This window comes from Sander vitreus, chromosome 13 (genome assembly GCF_031162955.1).
Source record: "Sander vitreus isolate 19-12246 chromosome 13, sanVit1, whole genome shotgun sequence".
In the NCBI taxonomy this organism is placed as follows: Eukaryota; Metazoa; Chordata; class Actinopteri; order Perciformes; family Percidae; genus Sander; species Sander vitreus.
Window position 1 is genome coordinate 23,262,346 of NC_135867.1, and position 22,337 is coordinate 23,284,682.

At 41.3% G+C, this 22,337-nt stretch overlaps 1 protein-coding gene across 1 annotated transcript in view; it reads right to left on the reverse strand.

Moving 5' to 3' along the window:
* Positions 1 to 2,269: 2,269 nt before the first annotated feature.
* mlxipl (MLX interacting protein like) overlaps positions 2,270 to 22,337 on the reverse strand; it is a 31,872-nt gene continuing 11,804 nt past the window's right edge. Inside the window, exons 8-17 of the mRNA XM_078265859.1 lie at positions 18,222 to 18,373; positions 16,560 to 17,172; positions 15,318 to 15,391; positions 14,011 to 14,281; positions 11,628 to 11,743; positions 11,295 to 11,417; positions 10,575 to 10,702; positions 8,090 to 8,213; positions 3,412 to 3,541; positions 2,270 to 2,658 (exon numbers count right to left, since the gene is read on the reverse strand). Of these exons, the coding sequence (XP_078121985.1) occupies positions 2,495 to 2,658; positions 3,412 to 3,541; positions 8,090 to 8,213; positions 10,575 to 10,702; positions 11,295 to 11,417; positions 11,628 to 11,743; positions 14,011 to 14,281; positions 15,318 to 15,391; positions 16,560 to 17,172; positions 18,222 to 18,373 (1,895 nt within the window). The 3' untranslated portion in view covers positions 2,270 to 2,494. The remainder of the gene's footprint in view (positions 2,659 to 3,411; positions 3,542 to 8,089; positions 8,214 to 10,574; positions 10,703 to 11,294; positions 11,418 to 11,627; positions 11,744 to 14,010; positions 14,282 to 15,317; positions 15,392 to 16,559; positions 17,173 to 18,221; positions 18,374 to 22,337) is intronic.

Sequence of the window (22,337 nt, forward strand, 5' to 3'; positions counted from 1 at the left end):
AAACAAGGGTAAATTAACCCTTCCACTAGATTGACACAACAGCACATGACCTAGGCTAATAACTCTTCAGTCTTCATCAATTCACAAACTATTAACAGTCACTCATAACGTGTTCAATGCAAATCAGTAAACTACCCAGCTCATAATTAACCCTTGTGTTGTCTTCCTTTCAACCTTGAAAAAAAACACTTTTTTTTACGTTTTTGACGCCTTTTTGCTTTTTCCAACGTTTTAAAATGTTTTTATTTTTCTTGTACACTTTTTCAGCGCTTATTTCTACGTCCCATATTTTCTGATATAAAACAAACATTTAGAATGGGTCAATGTGACCCTAAGTCAACACAAGGGTTAAGCATCTTTGTGAACAAACTTTCCACAAAAATATTCTGCTTCTCTGAGAGAATCCTATTTCAAATAACCTAACATCAAGATAGTTAAGAGCAGGCTGGGTGTAGAAATAGAATGTACTGCTGTGTGCGTATACGAAATAAAACGCTTCCCGCAAATGTGTTAACTGAGTGGAGGCGGTTTTTCCCCAACACAATACGCCCCTCAATTCGCAAAAAATGTGAGAACAATATGACAACAGTGACGGTGCTGATAACTGCCCCGCAGCCAGGACAGAGGGGGATAAAGAAACAGCAGCTGGTCACAGTGAAGCAGCGGAAATCGACGAGTTATAAAACCCCACCATCTGCAAAGCGAGGAGAGGCTGCCCAGCAAAAACACGGTCTCCGTCCAGCCCTTTATTACTTCAGTATCCCCAGTTCGCGCTAATAAACTGGCCATAGGGTGAAAATATGAGACACCACAGACAGAACAAGAAGCGAACGTAAACACCGCCTCTCATGCAGTATTTATTTATGAACCTGGAAGGGAAGGGGGAGCTTGTTCTTCTTCAGTGATGCCCGTTATTATCCCTGCCTCCACCAACTTGATCCTATTTAAGCTCCTTCGAAAACTCTTACCTTTTTCTGCAGTCTTTTGCCTCGTTGGTCTCGGCGTTTGTGGCGGATATGTTTCAGTATTTTTCGATACTGGGACCTGGCTCGGTGCTGATGTTGATGAGCCGTGTCTTCCGTCCCTCTTCTTCAGTGTTTAGCTAGCCCCGCTGCCTCTGCTCGGCTTGTGGTGCTGAAGTGGACAGCGCACCGAGGAGAGCTGGGAACAAAAAGCCCACACTGCGCCTCTTCGGGCCCGCCCGCAGCGCAGCGCACCCTGGCGACCCGGAGGAGCGTCTGCAGCCAACAACGAAATGGCGTCAAGTGCACTGGGATAGCGTCACCTAGCGTGTTGAGTCCCCCATTTTTTTTTCTGTGGACTTAAGTCCTAAACGGCGGCCACAGTGGGGCAGTTAACTTTCTATATTATCACTTTGAAGGCTTATTCCCAAACAGGCTTCTTTCACGGAAGCCATTTTGACAATGTCGCAGTAGGAAAAGCACAGGTGTAAATAATTAAGTTAGTGATGACTGAGTTCCATCTAGCTCCTTAATGTTCAGGCTGGCTCACTGCCACAATGCCATTGCTCACTGGGACACCTGAATAGAACAGAGCCATCGTTAAAGTTATTAGAAACACCTGCTAACAAAGATGTCGGCTGTGAAAAGACCTGTATCAGTGCATTCAGGATTGTTTTTCTATAGGCCTAAACTGCGTGCTGTGTGTGTTTATTGCGCCTCCGGTGTGGAAGTTGTGATGACAAATTATTTTTTTCTTTTCTTCATATAATTAAATTATGGTATAGGCTTTTGGTATAACTCAGGGTTTAGTTAACCTTTTTCCTGGTTTAAAGTAATGATGTTTCTTGGTATGATTTAGTATTGCAAAATTGAAAGACTGAAATCTCTTATCAAAGCAGACATTCCTTCTATTCTGACTTCAAGAACAGGTAATAGTATAATTGAACTATCTTTCATTTTCTTTTCATATTTCACCATCTGAACCCTGGAGCCCTGGTGGTCTGCAAACTCCACTTTGAGAACCATTAAAATGAATACTCTGAAATAACCCCTGCCAACTAAAGCTATTCATTTCGTCTTACGTTTGTCTAATACTGGAACTGGTGTGTGATGCTCAATACAGTGGAAGGTGTAGAAAGACATTTTGCATCGAGGTGATGTCAACAGTAAATGATACATTGAAAAGATAAGCTGACATGTGAAAGGAATTGAGAATATTATAATATATAACTACTGCTTCACCAAAGATTTTGAGGCTTATAAATAATACAAGTGTTTAGTCCAACTACGTTATGCTTTTATCAGAATTTAAGCATAGATCACAAATAGTTCCTATGATGTTTTAGGTGTATTGGAATACATTCTTTTTGCAGCTGGTGAGTTTAATAGGAATGTGATTATGCATTATTGAAAGTCTCGGAGCTGAGTGTTGAGTCTGTTTTGAATCATTGCACAGGCTCTCCTCTGACTTGTGGTCTCCTGTGCATTATGGTGGATTCCAGTTCACTTTCCAATGAGTCTGTTCTTCGCGGTCACATGGGGTGCATATTGTCCCGAGTGGCGGGCTGTAAGGAGTGGTCCAGGGCAGCAGCGGGGTGGCCCTGGGTGACAGCGAGGGTGGCCTGCTCCGGCAGTAGGCTGGGGTCTGTCAGGATGGCCGTGGTGGTACTCAGGAGACGGAGTGAACTCAGAACCACTGACGGGACACGCAGAGAAACCACAAACACAGATTACAGCTAATGTGCAATAGAAATACCATCAAACTATGGATATTTGCTGTAGGAATATTGGTTCTGCATAGAGCTGCAAAGATGAATTGATTAACTGTAAACTAATAAATTAATCGCCAACTATTTTGATAATCGGTTTGAGTCGTTTTTTTTACGAAAAAAAGAAAAAGTTCTCTGATTCCAGCTTCTTAAAGGTGCTGTAGGTAGGATTGTGAAGATCCAAGATTTAGCCAAACAATTTGAACAATGACAACTTCTCAGTCCCTCCCCCCCTTTCTGCTAAAGCCCAAATGGTCTCCTAAGCCCCTCCCCCCACAAGGGAGAATGAATGCGTGTGCATGAGCAGTGATTGACACAAAGTTAGTTTTTTTTTTTTTTTTAAAAACCCTATGTTCTACTGGAACATAGGGTCAGTTTCAGCAAATATGACAGGAAGTTAGTTTTATAAGTCTTACCTACTGCACCTTTAAATGTGAACATTTAGTAGTTTCTTCACTACTCTATGAAAGTAAACAAAAAAAAATTGAGTTGTGGACAAAACAAGACATGTGAGGATGTCATCTTGGGCTTTGGGAAACACTGATCAACATTTTTCATCATTTTCTGACATTTTTTAGACCAAACCACTGAGAAAATAATCCCCAGGATAATTGACAATGAAAAGAAGCTTTAGTTGCAGCCCAAGTTCTGCATTAAGGAAGCAGTTGTTCTGCACTCACTGGGTCTCAGGGCAGGCAGGGAACAGTGTTGGTCCAGCCAGGACAGAGTGGACCGACACAGGTCCTCCACACTGGCAGTGGACACCATTCCATTATAGGATTCAAACAGCGGCTCGATGATGATACTGAACTGACACGGAGTTGAGGAAAGAAGTCGTTCAAAAGTGACACACTAGTGTTTTTATAACGTTAGTGAATTCATATTAAGCATTGCATAGTATCTCAAAGGATGTCCATAGCAAATTGTTTTACAATGTCCATAGGCTGGTGTTATTCTATAGCTTCCTTGTTGTCAACAAATCCCCAAAAAACTACTCCAACGATGCGTTAGTCTGTCTTTCAATACTTACCGACTCCCATATCCTCAGTCCCAAGCCCATTGGTTCCTACTGCAGACATACATCTTTAAAAACAGGTCATAAACACATTAACCTTTAAAAGGGCTCAGTAATTTCCTATAACAGCAGCTGTAGTTTCTTTTCAGCAAATGTTACTGCGAACCGAAAAATACTATGCACATCTGTCACATGAGACAGGTGCATAGGAGAGAGACAAGAAAGTCAAAAGTTGCAAAGAAACTCTCTCACACACTATCTAACTTGCAAAGACAAACTTAATGGCAACATTTCGGTACTAGACACTGAGAAGCCATCTTTAGTAGAAAGTGTCTGTGGGTCTACACCAGTCACATTCTCCACATGAAATAAGGTATAAATACATAACATCCATTTACTATACATGGAGCTGAAAAGAAGTACAACACTTTATATAGTAATAATAATAAAACATCCCAAATCTTATTAAATTCTTTTTTTCTTATATATTAGATGGATGTTGATTTCTGAATAACGAATGCTAAAACTAAAGCATGTCACTCAAAAAGGAGTAAATAGTGAATTTTAGGGACTATTTTAAACTGCGGAATAATAGACATTAGATGCGTTGGTGAGTATTTACAGCAGACCCGAGTGTATGTGATTGACTCAAAATAAACTAAGGAGAAGGAACACGGCACCCAGTGCAACAGTGTGGCTCATTGATGCGTTTGTAATCATTTTGGACAACAATGGAGCTATAAGGCACAGAGGGATAAGATCTGTCAGGCTTTGGATACGCAGACTTGTTAGTAGGATAAACTCATTGTTGGTTTTTGGTCTTTTCTTGGGATTTGTTAACAATAAGAAAAATATATAATACCACCAGACTTGTTCTTTAATGGTAATTTCAGTCATAACGCTGAAAGTGAGTGGCTCATTGTTTCGGAAGCAGCACCAAACTAGTGGTCGACTAAAAACAAAATAAGTCAGCTCTCACTGTTGAATAGCACAGAGGCAAGAAAATGAGTCCAATATACGCTAAATGTTGCCTATGTGAAGAGAAATGATTCTCTCAGAGAACTTTATGTTTTAAAGTCATTATATCAGCACAATCTCTTGAGCGACCATCGAAGATACCTTAATATTCATGGAAAGAAAACACCCTCAAGGTGTTTTTGTGCAACACACAAAGATGGTAAAATGGTAATCTAATCTTCATATCTTGCGTGCAAGATAAGGGCAGCAGTAACGGATTGGGTGATCATTAGGAAAGAGTTAAGAATTAATATTACTTTTTTTTAATGCAACTACCATATGCAACACACAGCCATTTATTCTGCCTGATTACACTGAGACGCCCTAGATGAATAATGTGCTGTTAAAACTACATTAGGGACTTCCGGTTTTGGATGCGAATGGAGTAGACGCGTCTACCTTGGGCGTAATAATATCAGGATCATTGGCTTACCGGAGTCTGATGAGGCTCCTCGGCCCACAGTGTTCTTTTCTGAGATGCTGTCGGAAATTATGGGCGAGCAGATTTTGCCATCTCCTCCGGAATTTGACAGAGCTCATCGGGCTCTGATCGCTAAGATGAAACAGGGAGGGAGGCCGAGAGCGGTAATAGTCTGTTTTCATCGGTATCAGATCAAGGAGGCGGCGATACGTGAGGCCCGTAAAAGAAGAGGATCCTTGCAGTACCGTGGCAACCCGATCGCCATTTACGATGACTACAGTCCGGAAGTTCTGGAACAGCGCGCTCAATATCGAGGGGTAATGGCAGAGCTTTACAATCTTGGATTTAAGCCATCCCTTCTTTTCCCCGCAAGGCTGAGGATCCTGACTAAGGAAGGTGGATGCTTGCATCGGTGGATGAGGCCAAGGAATTTTTGACGGCTCACCGTAGTGCCTCTTAGTGCTGTGACGGTCGTTCAATAAACTTGACCGGTGGGGCTTATGACTTTATTTACTTTCTATGTCACGAGAGAGCCCGCTGTACAACATTGACTTATCTACGCCAGATTTCCCTGATCTCTCTTACATTATATAACTTAACGCTATATGCGGACGATCTACTGCTTTTTATATCAAATCCACAAACTTCTTTACCCGCAGCTCTATCTTTGCTTGAGAATTTTGGTCGGTTTTCTGGCTAAAAGCTTAATCTGCACAAGAGTGAACTTTTTCCAATTTAAATACACAATTACAGTATTCCAACATACCACTGAAACTAGTCAAAAATAAGCTCACTTATCTTGGGGTCTGTATCACTTGCCATCATAAGCATCTTTTTAAACATAATTTTGGCATGCTTCTTGAACGGATTAAGAAAGATCTTTCTAAATGGTCACCTTTAAAGATCTCCCTCATTGGGCGCATTAATTCCATTAAAATGGTGGTGCTTCCTACATTTCTTTATCTCTTTCAGTGTTTACCTTTATTTCTTCCCCTGTCTTTTTTTTAATCTTTGGACTCTGTTATCTCTTCTTTCATTTGGAATGGCAAGCACCCTTGTTTACGCAAAGCATACCTTCAGAGGCCTAGATGCAATGGTGGCATGTCCTTACCTAATTTTAAGTTTTACTACTGGGCAGCTAACATACGAAATACACTTTATTGGTGGCATTATCACCTTTTGCCCATTAGACCATCCTGGGTGGACATGGAATTAAATGCTTACAAGCAAATTTCCCTTGCATCTAATTTACAGTTGACTTCTTATACTTCCGTCGATTGCCAAGTGGTAAAACACTCGTTGAGGATTTGGATCCAATTCAGGAAATCTTTTGGCTTTAGGGACCCCTCTCTTCTTAGCCCTGTGTTCCGTAATCATTTTTTTTCACCTTCGATGCAGGATGGTTCATTCAAGAGTTGGTCTCAAAAGGGGATAAAATGTTTCAAAGATTTATTTGTGAATAATGTATTCGCTTCAATTGGTATTACGTTTTGGTCTTACCAAGTCAGATTTTTTTAGATTCTTGCAAGTACGACATTACGTTAAGTCACTTGTACCAGACTTCCCAACGATGCCTTCTGAAAATCCTTTGGATAGTTTCCTTTCATGTAACGTAATAGCTAAAGGCTCAATTGCTATTATTTATAATTTAATGATAAATCTGGCATCTTCATCCCTTGATAACATTAAAAGGGCTTGGGAGGAAGACCTTGATAGACCACTCTCCGAAGACACATGGAACTGTGTTCTTAAACAGGTCCACTCATCATCAATATGTGCAAGACATTCGCTTATACAGTTTAAAGTAGTACACAGAGCTCATATATCCAAAGTTAAACTAGCTTAAATGTTTCCTGGTACTAGCCCTATGTGCAGTAGATGTCAATGTGCTGAGGGAACGTTAATACACATGTTCTGGACATGCCCCAAATTAGACCATTACTGGCGATCCATATTTCTCACCCTTTCCCGGTCCTTCAGCATAGATTAGAGCCAGAACCTCTGGTGGCATTATTTGGAGTCGCTCCAGAGGAGGTATGGTTGTCAGCATCAATGTGTAAGGTCCTTGCTTTCTCTTCCCACGTAGAGCAATATTATTAAAGTGGAAAGACCCCTTGCCACCCACTCACACTAAATGGATCAAAGATATGATGTCTTGTCTCTGCCTCGATAAAATTAGGTATTTGCTAAGAGGATCGGAAAAACAATTTTTTAAGTTATGGCGCTCTTTTATTGAATATGTTGATAAGTCTGTTTAAATAACGCCACTACAATGGACACTTCATTATTTATTCATTTTATTTATTTATTTCTTTATTTTTTATGTATGTATGTATTTGTTGTATTTGGTTGGTATCCAAATACAACAAAGAGGTTAATGTTTGTTAACATGTTTGTATGTAAACTCGGTTCTTACAATTCTATTTTGATTTAATGGACAGTATGGACACTATTCTAAGGGGTGGGGGACTGTGAATGTGATTTATGTTGTTAAAAACAATAAAAACAAACTTTGAACGAAAACTACATTAGCATATATGTAGCTATGTACAAAGACCAGGTTTCAGTCACTTACCATATGTACTGCACCAAAGTAAAAGCTACATTTCCCTGCCCAACAGTATCTTTCCAGACTGGCAAAATGCTTGGCATAATTAGTTCATTTGGATTCACAGAAAAAGGTTTAGGGATGATAACAAAATTTGAGATTCCACCAAAGCGAGGAAGAAGCCAGTTGATGCTATAGCTAACTACTCCAAAGTACTGACACATAAGAAACCCGCACAGGAATAGATGGCTACATTTAGTACTCAACACATGTCCTATGCAAAATAGGTAAGTTTTTGTTTGTGGCAGTGTGATGTTTTTTAATGAACCTCTGGCAGATTTACATTCTTAAGGATACGATCCAGAACTTCCAGTTTCGCAGCGTCTGTGCCTGGACGTACTCTCGGAACTTCTGCCTCATGTGGTCAAAGCGCTGCCGTGTGATGGGCACACCAGTGGCTGGAAGCTGCTGCTGGCACGCACTGCATCAAGAGACATGCCGAGTTAACAAAGCAGTGCAGTACATCTTCATATCAGCAGGGAAAGACCAATATGTGATATTAAAGGTTAATAGTCAGGGGCTCATGGTTATTGTCTACGCTCCCGGGACTTTTTCCTTCTAACTGTCCCTAAAATCTAGACTAAACTAGGAAAAAGAGTGTTTAAGTATGCTGCTCCCTCATCTTGAATAAAGTTACAAAACCACATGAATCTTCGGGAGCTGGTTTCATTGCACACACTTAAAGCGATTCATCCATCCATTCATTCATTTTAAATTGTCGTGTTTGTTTTATGTCCTAAAAATTGTCTAAATAAAAATGGTGCTGCTGCCTGTCTTGGCCAGGATACTCTTGAAAAAGAGATTTAAAGTTAAATGTAAAGTTAAAGAGTTAAATAAAGGTTAAAAACATGTACATTGAAACTATTTTTGCTTGCTGAAATCATTCATACTTTTCATACTAGCCATTAAAGCTTTAGTGCGTAATTTTCTTTATGTTAATGAGCATCCGTTACATTCAAGCCATTGCCAAATGAGTTGCTACAAAGCTAATTAAGACTATCAGCTCCACACAACTCTCTGTATTTCTCAGTATGGCTATGTTTACAAAATGGTATAGTCCGGCGACTTTTGAAAGCAGAAGCTCGAGTGATGCGTTTTACACATCACTCAGTCAGTGATTGTTCTGCTAAGAAAAGATCTACACGTTCAGCAGAAGGACTAACATCCAACAAAAGAAAGTGACCGACGGTGAACACAAACACTGATAACCATTGGTGGGGCTTTTCCTAGTTGGCGAGCTCTAAAAAAAATAAAATAAAGGACTAGGATCAGACACGGATGACGCCTTCCTGCTCTTGAAGAGGTTAGTAATGGGTTTTGTAACCTACTGTATAATGATGGGCGGTCATCGAAGGCTTGCGATACGTGAAGTGGTGTTGTCATTACTTCGAGATCGCTTCCTAATGCTCTTCCAATGAAAGTGGTGGGGAAAGAAATCCACAGTCTGAAAAATGTCCGTTTAAACTATCCTTTAAATTGAATCCCAATATCACCCAGATATAATATTAAAGCTATAGTGCGTAGTTTCTGTCTCCCCCATGAGGAATTCTAAGAATTGACAACAAAACTGTCCGCGCGTCCACATGACACAAAAGCCTTCTGTGACCATACACCCCCCCCCCCCCCCTTCCTCCATGCAGTTGCTAGTAGCCAAGGAGAACACAGAGGATAAAAATTATTAATTAATTAATTATTATTCACTCGAGTTTCTGTGCGCGAAACTCGCCGGACGCCACAATCTTCTGAACATAGCCATACTGAGAAATACAGAGAGAGCTGTGTGGAGCTGATAGTCTTAATTAGCTTTATTTATAGACTAATTTGGAACTGGCTTGTATGAAACGGACGTGCACTAAAGCTTTAAATGAAAATATGCATCCAATCCTAATGCATATGCATACACTCACATGCCTGCACACCAGTGTTAATTTCGTTGACGAAGACTATGACGAAAAATATTCGTCAACAAACCTTTTTCACGGACGAAAACTAAATAAAAAGTCAGATATGATGACGAAGACTGTGACGAAATATAACAGACACTTTAGTCAACAAATAAAAATGAGACGGAAATGTTAGGGAGGGACGAATGGAGAAGAGATCCAATCAGAACCACTCTTTTTGTGGGACAAGTTGGGAAGAAATCCAATCAGAACGAATCTTTAAGGGTAGGTTGATTTATGTTAAAGCAGCAGAGCCATTTTAAAAAGCCGCGGCACATGCAGGCGCAACAGCTAAACAAACCCAGCAGCAGTTACACAGGAGGACGAGTTTGCAGAACTTTACACAGTTTCGAGGACGTTTTCACAACAGTTAGGTTGTTTACATTATACTTAGTTGCACAGTCTTAGTTACACAGCTTTGGCTGATTTCAGATGACTTCGCTCGTTAGCAACACGCTAACGTTTTGCAGTGCACCCGGTCCGAGGGCAATGACATGTCTCATAAACAACAGAAATGTCAGACCTAGGTCTAGGACGAAACGTTAAATCTGTGTCTGTATTGCATATTCAAACCTTAATACCATTCCATAACAGACTGATGGATACTTCCAATGACCAAAAATTCTGGAGAAAAATTTAGTCAACTAAATCCACTGTAGATTTAGTCGACTAAAATCTGCTAATATTTGGTCTACTAAAACTAGACTAAGACTAAAAGATTTCAGATAATAAGACTAAAACTAAATGGTGTGTTATTCAAAAGACTAAGACTAAATCAGAATCTGCGGCATACATTCACACTCCTATATTAAGAAGTCAAGCGTGGCTAAAAGTCTCACTTGATGGCAGAGTTGAGGAGCTGGATCTCCTCTCGGAGTCTCTGAGCCTCGTCGTGCAGCTGAGCTCTCTCCTGCTGCATCTTACCGATGTACTCGGCAGTCTTCTGCAGCGTGGTGGCTTTGCTGATCTGTGCCAGCAGACAGAGGGGTTAACACACGTCAGCAATACACCCCAGTTATTCACAAATAGTCAAAGTGGGGCTGCGCATTATGAGAAAAATATGCGACTTGCGATAACATTGTTGAATATCGCGATAACGATATTACCTGCGATAAATAAACAGATATTGAAGTGTACTCAGTTCTGCATTTTCTGCCAAAATACAACATTGCTTGTTGAATTTAACAAAAGGAAATCATTTCCAACATTATTTTATTGAACATTGAATTGAATACAAAAGGCACCACTAAAAAAAGAATGACAGTTGCATTTAAAAAAAGTTTTCGTCTGATAAAAGACGAGAGTGTCTTTCGCAATATGTCGCAGCCTTCCGCGATATGTGTATTGCGGCAGTTAATATTGCAATGACGATAAAAAAAATACACGATATATTGTGCAGCCCTAATTCAAAATGACTGTGGTCGGTTTCCTAGCTGCATTTACATCTCATATAGTCTTCCAGTCTTAACTGTCTGTGCATCAACTCAACTGCTCTTTGGTGATGCTGCTCCTTTCAGCACATCTATCTCTAATGCAGCTGCACGTTTTTCTCACAGTACCTTTATGCTTGGCTGAGAGCTGAGTGTTGTCACGAGGTTATGTAACGTGTCAAAACCCAGTTTGATGTTGAAGCGCCTCTTCTGCTCAGCTGAGATGTGCGTTATCCTCCTGGTCTCCGTTTGCTGCACATAACATATGACGAAATAGACACATCAAACTTCACACCCAGATTAACTTTCTCCGTCAACAATCAGTTTCTGGTATTATGTCACTTGTGACTTATTTAGCACTTAACAAGATGATAATCTTATTCATAACAAACTACTTAATCCCAGCTGTGCTGTATGAAAGCATATATATATATGTAGATGAAATGAGACGGTGTGTCCTACCTTACTTGATTCTATCTTTCCCTGTACTGAGAAGCATGAGTGTGGGGACTCGGGGTTGGAGGTTTTATCTAAAGGGTTTGGTGGTGACGTTTGGCCTAGATGTCCTGGAAAATTCACTAAAAGAAACACAGATAACATAATATCTATTCATTATTTTTGTAGGGAAATAACATGACCTCGACATGCACACATGTTCTCATTAGGGCTGCTCGATTATGGGAAAAAAATTATAATCACGATTATTTTTGGTCAATACTGAAATCCTGATTATTCAAAACGATTAATAATTGACTTGAATAAAAAAAAACAAAAAAAAAACCCAGCAAAACAGTGACAACAAATGAACAGTGAAATCACCTTAAACTGTGAAATTTCTCTAAATACTTTTCCTGTTCGAACTTTTGAGGACAAAATAAGAGTTTACTTGCAAAACGTAATGTGCAAAATAATTCTTTTTCTCGATTAGACGTTTTTTGTGATCTTTAGGAGCCAAAATCGTAACCACGATTAAAAATTTGATTCATTGCAGCCCTAGTTCTCATGCGCAAATCAGTTATATATGCAAGGCAAACTCTCTGCATGTAAACCCAAATTATACAGTATGCTCTGGCTGTGGATGCTGGCATACTCTGGTTTTAATTTAGACTTCTACAACAAGCTTTACTTGATCAACCTTTTTGCTAGATTCCCCTACAATCAGGCTTGGGGAGTAACCGAATACAATGCCGTTACGTAACTAAGATACAAAAACAGGTAAGGCTATGTTCACACTTGCCGTCTTTTGTTTTTGCTGCTAGCGTCTGTTTTACATTATAATCCTGTGGAGTAAACAGTTTTTTTAAGTCGTGAGCGCTTTTTTTAAACGCCACCGGCTACTTTTTGTTCTGCAGCTCAGGGCATCCTTTTGAAGTTGAACTTTTCTGAAAAAACGTCCCACTTCAAGCGCTTTTTTGACAGCCGACCAATGGGACGCGCAGTAGCCAGAGCTCTCGTTTCTATAACAACAGAAAACATGGAGTCGAAGCACAGCGAGTTATATGATATGACCGGGTGGCGTATTTACGAATCCTACTATTGTCACGCCAAGACCCGCCCTTCAATAGCATTCACACACTACTATTGGCCAGGCGTCCATGCTTACGCAAGGTAACATAACCCGATCTGTTCAGGTCCTATCTCCTGACCAATCGGCTATCCTAACATTAACCACTCGAGGTCAATGCCTAACCCCAACCAATCGAGCTGCTTCATAGGGCGTGGCTGTAGTAGGATTCGTAAATATGCAACGTTAGTACCGCTCCCATTCTCTGTTCTTTCTCTAGCTTGCTCCACCGCTTTGTTTTATCTAACGTTAACGGCGCTCCACATAGCGCTCTAGGATAGTGTAGCAGTAGCTGTTGTTATAGCAACAAAAGACACTCTCGGCTGCTTTTTGGAGCCAAAACGCTGCCAGCTTCTTCTTTTTTTTTTTACTACAAAAGCTCCCTAGTCAACTTTCTCTTGTAAAAAAATATATTTTGTGGCTGGGTTGGTTCAGTGGGTAGAGCAGGCGCACATGTACTGAGATGTTTAGTGTATGTCTCGACGCAGAGGTCCAGGGTTCGAATCCGACCTGTTTCCTACATGTCTTCCCACTCCCTCTTACCTTGCTGTCCTATCAAATAAAGGCAGAAAAAGCCCAAAAAATAATCTTAAAAAAATAAATACGCCAAATTTACAGAAAGAAAAGGTGTGATCAGATGTGGATTATTATCAGGATTATAATTTTAAGGCTTGTTGCTGGAACTATTTTGGGGTATAAAAACACACCCATTCATGTGCTGCACATTTTTTTGCAACTGCATATTCTGTTATTGTGCAGGACCTTCGCCTATGTCGTTGTTGCAAGATACATGCCTATTTTACCATTGTAGCCCATATAAGTGTCAGACTTAGCTGCATTCACTTAAATATATTATATTACCAGATACCTGCTAAAGCTCAACAAAGTATGCTAACATATGCATATGTTAGTATATGTTAGCATATGTATGCTAACAGCGTGATCATTTTGATGTCAATGTTCTCCAGGGCTGCACAATACGAGGAAAATATGCTATATGCAATATTGCTGTTGAATATCGCGATGACGATATTAACGGTGCCCGCGATAAATTAACGGATATTAAAGTGTACTCAGATCTGCCTTTCTGCTGCTTTCAGTATTCTGCTATTCTGCACGATGTATTGTGCAGCCCTAGTTCTCATCACTAGGTTTCTTTGAATTTCAATGTCCCCAAGGCGTTTTACATTTCCTTAACAATGGCCATATGTCATTCACCTAATTGCATTTGGAAAAAGCGAGGTTTTTTTACTTCAGTGCTTCAGGGCATTGAGGGCATACCTGTTAGGCTGCTCCTGTCGGTGCCGTACAGCTGGACCGGAGACAGTTTCTCAGTCTTGGGAATGAGGAGGGCTGTGCCGGTGTGTGTGGAGCCGTGGCTGAGCAGGGCCGACACCGCCGAGCCTCTGGAGGTGCTGACGTGGGGGCCGCTGTGACCCAGGGGGGCACTCTGGCTGTGCCGAGGAGTCAACACTGGGATCCCTGCAGGCCAAGCAGCGCCATGCTGCAGCTGCGATGAAGCTTCTCCAACACGCGTGCTGCTGCTTGACTGCTGAACAACACACAATCTATACTTAGAAGCAGAACTGGGCGATATGGAGAACATTAAATATCCCGATATTTTTTATCAAAGAAAATTAAATTTAAAATGATGTTTTTCTTCAAAATTTCTTTCTGGCAAAATGTGCTAGCTTGATAAAACTTTAAAGGAATAGTTCAACATTTGGGGAAATGCGCTTATTTGCTTTCTTGCAGAGAGTTCTTGACGAAAGATTTATATCATTCTCACATCCGTACACTGAATATAAAGCTAGAGCCAGCAGCCAGGCAATCTAGGAATCCAACAGCCAATATTTCTGGGGTTCCAGTGTAGAAAGCGGATATCTGCTCAATGGATAACGGATAACAGGACCAAGATTTCCACAGCTGGGTGCTAGTCATTGTTTACAGTCAGTCAATACTTTTTGTAAATGTTTTCGGTCCAGACAACATTGTGGCTAATCTCTGTAAACAGATATCTGCATATGAATGCAGATACATTTTTAAAAAAAGCTTAAAGACTAAATTGCTGTCAGACGGTAGCCAATGGGTTCCAAGATTACATTTCGGCAAATGCGTTCCGCCTCTTTTGCTCTCCACATGGACTGTTTATCCGCATGCAACCAAAGCCTGCTCAAACGTGATTGGTCAATACTACTGGGACTACAAACGGACTACAAACGGAAACCAGAACGCTTCCCGTTGCCTACAGATTCTGCAGATATCTATCATATGCAGATATCTGTTAATAGAGATTAGCAGCCGGTTGGCTTAGTTTAGCACAAAGACAGAAAACAAGGGGAAACAGCTAGCCTGGCTCTGTCTGAAGGTAAACAAATCCACCCACTGGCACCTCTAATGCTCACTAGCTAACTCAAGTCTTTCACGTTTATTTAATCCGTCCAAAAAACAGACAGAGGAAGTGATTGCTCCCAGAAATTGGTTGGCACACAAAGGCACAGTGTGTTGTTTTTGCGTTTTGGTTTTTGTACAAGCCAGTTAGCAACACAAATGAACACTACTCTTGTGATACTAAAGGACAGGCTCACCGAGGAGCTGGGAGATGATGACCTCCGACCTTTGGCTGGCATTAGAGTAGTATCAAAGCCTAGAGATGGCTTCCCTGAAAGCACAAAAAGCAATAGTCATTGGATTGATTTTATTCAAACAGAAACATGATCCCATTCTTTTTTTTTTTCAATAACCGCTTTTTAACAACTGATAGATAGATAGATAGATAGATAAATAGATAGATAGATAGATAGATAGATAGATAGATAGATAGATAGATAGATAGATAGATAGATAGATGATAGATAGATAGATAGATAGATAGATAGATAGATAGATAGATAGATAGATGATAGATAGATAGATAGATAGATAGATAGATAGATAGATAGATAGATAGATAGATAGATAGATAGATAGATGATAGATAGATAGATAGATAGATAGATGATAGATAGATAGATAGATAGATAGATAGATAGATAGATAGATAGATAGATAGATAGATGATAGATAGATAGATAGATGATAGATAGATAGATAGATAGATAGATGATAGATAGATAGATAGATAGATGATAGATAGATAGATAGATAGATAGATGATAGATAGATAGATAGATAGATGATAGATAGATAGATAGATAGATAGATAGATAGATAGATAGATAGATAGATAGATAGATAGATAGATAGATAGATAGATAGATAGATGATAGAGAGATAGAACAAGGGACACAACCAGTGGTGGAAGAAGTATTCAGATCCTTTACTTAAGTAAAAGTACTAATACCACACTGTAAAAACACTCTGTTATAAGTAAAAGTCTTGCATTGAAAATGATATTCAAGTAAAAGTATGTGCGTATCATCAGGAAAATGTACTTCAAAGTAAAAGTACTCAATGCAGAAAAATCCTCCCATTTTAGAAACTGGAAATGATCAATGAAGTGTTTAATGGTCTAATCATTTCAGCTGGACTTGTAGGCTGTTATATTGTTGAGTAGCTTAATTTATAATAAAACATCATATTTTATAAACTACATGTGTTTTGTGTGCAAAAATCCTAATCTGTAAAGTAACTAGTAACTAAAGATGTCAGATTAATGTAGTGGAGTAAAAAGTACAATATTTCTCTCTGAGATGTAGTGGAGTAGAAGTAGAAAGTGGCATGAAAAGAAAAGACTCTAGTAAAGTACAAGTACCTCAAATTTGTAATAAAGTATAGTACTTGAGTAAATGTACTTAGTTACATTCCACCACTGGACAGAAGTGACTCACGTTCGCGGGCACTGGAGGAGAGCAGCTTAGCCAGGCAGCTAGTGGGTGTGGGTGGCGTTGACGGGGGGCCAGACAGAGCCACAGAGGAACAGACTGTCCTCGCTCCTCCTGTCTTCTGCTTGTGCTTCCCTCTGAGCCCTGTAACAGCCACCTGCTCGGGGACTGAGAAGCAGTGGGCCGCAGTGACCGAGGGCAGCGCTGCGTGGGCCGGGTCAGACACAGCGGCCGGGTAACTGAGAGAGTGGCAGGGAGTCTGGGGGTATGTGTCCCCTGTGTGAGAGTAACCATGAGCCTGGTACACAGAGCCCTGGGCCCCCATGGTGGAGGCGGTGTGAGTGATGACAGTGGGGGTCACGCTGGTCGTCGTGTAGTAGCCAAACTTATGGCAGGGTGGCGGGTACAGGAAAGGGATACTTGAAGAGGCCGGCTGCTCGATGCCGGTGGTGAATGCTATAGAAACAGGTGGAGCAGGGTATGACTGGTGTCCATATGGCATGGCCCCTGATATGATGCTAGATGTGTGGTATTCACCGCAACCCTGGCCCGGCCCGGTCTGGTCTGGCCGGGTACTGGATGAGGAGGGCTGAGGCAAATTGTCAGATGACAGATTGGGCTGGAAAAGAAAAATTCAATCTATTTTACTAATTAACTAGGGGTGTAAATGACGATATACACGATATTACTTGCGATAAATAAACAGCTATTGAAGTTTACTCAGTTCTGCCTTTCTGCTGCTTTGCAACATTGCAACAGACGAAAGGAAAACCTTTCCAACATTCTTTTATTGAACAAATTAAACATTGACTTGAATATTAAAGGCAGCACTAAAACATTACATTATAATGTAATGTTTACATGTTACATTTTAAAGTGCACTTCTCTGCTGATATTTTCTTTCAACTAACACAAAAAATCTCCAATTGTCTTCTGCGATATGTCGCAGCCTTTCGCGATGTGTCAATTGTGGCAGCTGATATTGCGATGACGATAAAAAAAATAAAAATAAAGATATATTGTGCACCCGTTATATCACAATACCCGTTATATCACAATACGATATTATATCAATTCTTACGACAACAGTACATTTACTGATATCACAAAGTCTGCCACGATCTGATTTCGATTTGATTCAATTCAGGGGCCTGCGACCAATACGAGACGATGCATAAGCCCATTTAAAGCTATAGTGCGTAGTTTCTGTCGCCCCCATGAGGAATTCTAAGTAATGACAACAGAAATGTCGGCGCGTCCACATGATACAAGCCTTCCGTGATCGCACACCCCCTACCCCTCCTCTACACAGTTGCTAGTAGCCAAGGAGGAAACGGCGGATTAAAAAAACATGATGGACTCTTCAGAAGAGGTCATTATCTTCACTCGAGTTTCTGCGCGGGAAAGTCACCGGACGCCACAATCTCCTGAACATAGCCATACTGAGAAATACAGAGAGAGAGTTGTGTAGAGCCGATAGTCTCAGCTTTGTAGCAACCTATTAGGCAATGGCTTGAATGTAACGGACGTTCAAAAAGTTACACACTAAAGCTTTAACACAATCAGTTACATTTATATATATTTACAAAAGGCAACTAAAATATGATTTGACAATTTCATTACTACTCTCTTCCAGACATTTAAATGAAAAACAAACTGCAGCAGTACCTGAGCCAGCTGGGTGTCGAGAAGTAGCTGAGGAGTTGTTACCACGGGGGAGGGAAGTGGAGCAAACGCTGTGCTGGATGAGCTCTCAAAATAGCCACAGTCAGCAAAACCAATCTGCTCAGTGGGCTGGCCCCGGTAGTTCATAAAGATATCTGAGAAAAGCAAACACACACTGTTAATCAGACAGTCAGGTATAAGAAAAACTCAGGCTTTGATGCAGCTGGAAAGATGGAAATTGTTTCAGAAAATTACACTTAATCTTTATGATGGTGTGAAAATGATTACTCTTTGCAGCTCTATTTTTTCAGGTTCAGATTTAGAAGAAAAAAGAAAGACAATTCATTTTAAAATTAGACAATCTAGTATGTTATTTTTTGCCTCCTATAATGACATGACAAAAAGTACTAAATGCTTTCATTCTCTAACAGATATGGCTGAAAGTAGCCGGATTATTACTGTCAGTCTGCAGTTTAATATCACATTTCAGACATTCAAATAACAAAACAACAAAATAAAAGCACAGAGCCAAAACATCAAACGACGAGTCACCATCCAAAATGCAGTGAAGCACTCTCTACGTGGTGGTCATTCAAGGTATTTGCGTCGTATCTGTCAGGTCACATATTTTTGGAGCCATGCTGGCAACTGACTGTGCCAAGCTGCCATCTGCGATTAGGTTATGTACTTTCACATCTGACGGCACCGACTCCAAAGCAGGTTTTGACCAGTTGAGGAGACAAATATAACCTCACTTGCTTCAGTCAATGAAAGCTTGATTTCTGCTAATTGGAGCTATTGTTAACACACACATTAGTCAGAATCCAGCTTGATGAAACTCATGGCTGTGGAGCTCTCACAGACGCTTGCTAGCTCCCTGGATCTTGTGACCAAAAGAGAGACAGACAGCTGATCCCTCAGGACTCTGCCAGCACTGTGAGAACAAACAGCCACACACACACACAGCCATGCACAGCCACACACACACAGCCACACACACAGACACACATAGACAAACATAGACACACATAGACAGACAGACAGACAGACAGACAGTCAGACATACACACACACACACACACACACACACACACACACACACACACACACACACACACACACACACACACACACACACACACACACACACACACACACAGACAGACACACACACAGACAGACACAGACAGACAGTCACACACACACACACACACACACACACACACACAGGCAGGCAGACAGACACACATAGACAGACACAGACAGACATAGACAGACAGTCAGACAGACAGACAGACACACACACACAGATACACATAGCCAGACAGACAGACACACATAGACAGACACAGACAGACATACATAGACAGACAGACAGACAGACACACACACACACAGAGACAGACACACATAGCCACACACACACACACACACACACACACACACACACACACACACACACACACAGACAGACAGACACACATAGACAGACAGACACAGACAGACAGACATAGACAGACAGACATAGACAGACAGACAGACAGACACACACACACACACACACACACACACACACACACACACACACACACACACACACACACACACACACACACACACACACACACACACACACACACACACACACACATAGACAGACACAGACAGACATAGACAGACAGACAGACAGACAGACAGATAGACACACACACACACACACAGACACACACACACACACACACACACACACACACACACACACACACACACACACACACACACACACACACACACACACACACACACACACACACACACACACACAGACAGACAGACACAGACAGACAGACAGACAGACAGACAGACAGACAGACAGACACGACACACACACACACACACACACACACACACACACACACACACACACACACACACACACACACACACAGTATTACAGCAGTGGGCAGCAGGTTGTCTGTGGGTTACAAAGGCTGACTTGTAGCCACAGGGCTGCAGGATTGCTTCACTGAAAGTAACACAAAGGCCAAAGCAACCACAGCCACTGTGCCCCCGAGCAAGGAACTAAACTACGACCTGCTCTTCCGCTGTCTGTGTCTCCCTGCAGGATGGCAGTTTGGCAAGCAGCCTTGGGCGTAAAACTCTGGCCTCTCACAATTTAGAAAATTGATTAATTTAGAAATACAACTCAGGAATCATTGATGAGGGAATATTGTCGCACCAAAACATATTCAGATTTGATTGTGATTGTTTTGAAGGTTTACTTAAAGCTGCACTTACAGATTTTCTGGCCACTTGGAGCCAGTGGGAAACAAGCTTTAAACACAACACTGACATGGTATCACGTTACAAAGGTTCCCTGTGGAAGTTTGTAACCTTTGGTAGCGCCATGGAGCTGTTTTTCTATGAGTGGGTCCCTGTTTTATTTCTGTCGTACACAAGGACACTCATGCAGAGTCCAACCAACTATTATATCCATCCACTAGTCCACTGATCTACACGTGGCAGTGACACGCAGCAATAAATATCTTGCTCTTTAGATGCTAAATGTTTTACTATATTCACCAGCTAGTCCCTACAGTAACTGTGTCCGTCTGCTGTTTGGTGCTGGGCAGGTAGTGTACAGTGGATTTATCAGAGTTTGTTGACTCAACACAGATGCCTGCTGTGGCCGAAAACGACACTTACGAAAGCAATGAGAGTCAACCAAAACAGTTTAAGGGATAGTTTGGATGTTTTGTGTTGTATGAGCTACGTATCCACAGCGAGTGTATAACCTACAGTAGATGGTTTGGAGAAGCAGACACAGAAGCAAAGCAAAGTACTGCTGTGGACGGGGGAAGCAGCTAAACGTATTTCAGCCTCCTAAAAAAAGTTCCACCTAAAAAAAATCAATATCATTTTAGGTGTATACTACATTTTGAACATTTCGCTTTACCTTGCCGCCAAACAGCCCCGTTAAAGTGTATGCAGGGGGAACTCAAGCCGTTATCTATGCTCTCGTCAAAGCCACCAGACTCCATTGACAAAAATGTAATGTTCTTAATATAGCGTACACTTAAACTGATATAGATTTTTTTTTAGGTGGGCCTTTTTTCAGGTGGCTGAAATATGTTTAGCTGCTACCCACCTCCACATCAGTACATTGCTTAGCGTCTGTGCCTTTATTCCTGCCTGTTTCTCCAAACTGGGGCCGTGCCAACTAGAGGATGGATATCCGACCCAGGCCCGACGGGACCCGCCGGGCCTGGCTGGGTTCGGACAGATATTTAGAAATGATGTTCGGGTTCGGGTCGGGCTCGGGCACATCAGCGCGATAAGGCATTAAACATTTTAAATTTAAAAAAGCTTATTATGTAGGTAGCCTACTGCGCGCCTGTGTTAACGTGCGCTTGTTGCCCCGTGTGCGCTAATGCGCTCATCGGTTGACATTTCCGAATGCCTTCCTACAGTTGCTTAATAAAAGCGGGCTTTCCACACAAACAAACGTACACGTGTCATTAGTGTGAGAAGAAAATTAGATTTTAACTGTGTCGTGTAATGCCTGTCGGGCTCGGGACGGGTTCGGTTACTGCTCTGTTGGACGCGGGCCGGGCTCGGACAGAAAAATGTGTCCCGATCCGCACTCTAGTGCCAGCTGCTATTTTTTTTGGCAATGGAGTCTGGTGGCTTTGATGAGAGCATCGACAAAAGCTTCAGGTCCCCCTGCATAAACTTAAACAGGGCTGTTTGACGGCAGGGTACAGCGTTGAAAATATTCTAACTGTAGTGTACAAACTTTTAGGAGGCTAAATTATGTTTAGCTGCTGCCCCCGTCCAAAGCAGTACTTTGCTAAGCTTCCGTCGCGGTACTCCTGCCTGCTTCTCCAAACTGGGGGCGTGCCGACTGCCATCTACTGTAGCTAATACACTGACTGTGGAGAAGTAGCTCATACAATCCCATGTCAAAACATCTGAACTATACCTTTAAGTTGTGTGCTGAAAGACGCTAAACCGCCTCATAGAGCTGAGTGGGACTGCAGGGTCGGGTGATTATTTCACTACGAGCGACCCCTTTCACATTGCACCTATTCATTTGATCCATTGTTTTAATGAAAATAT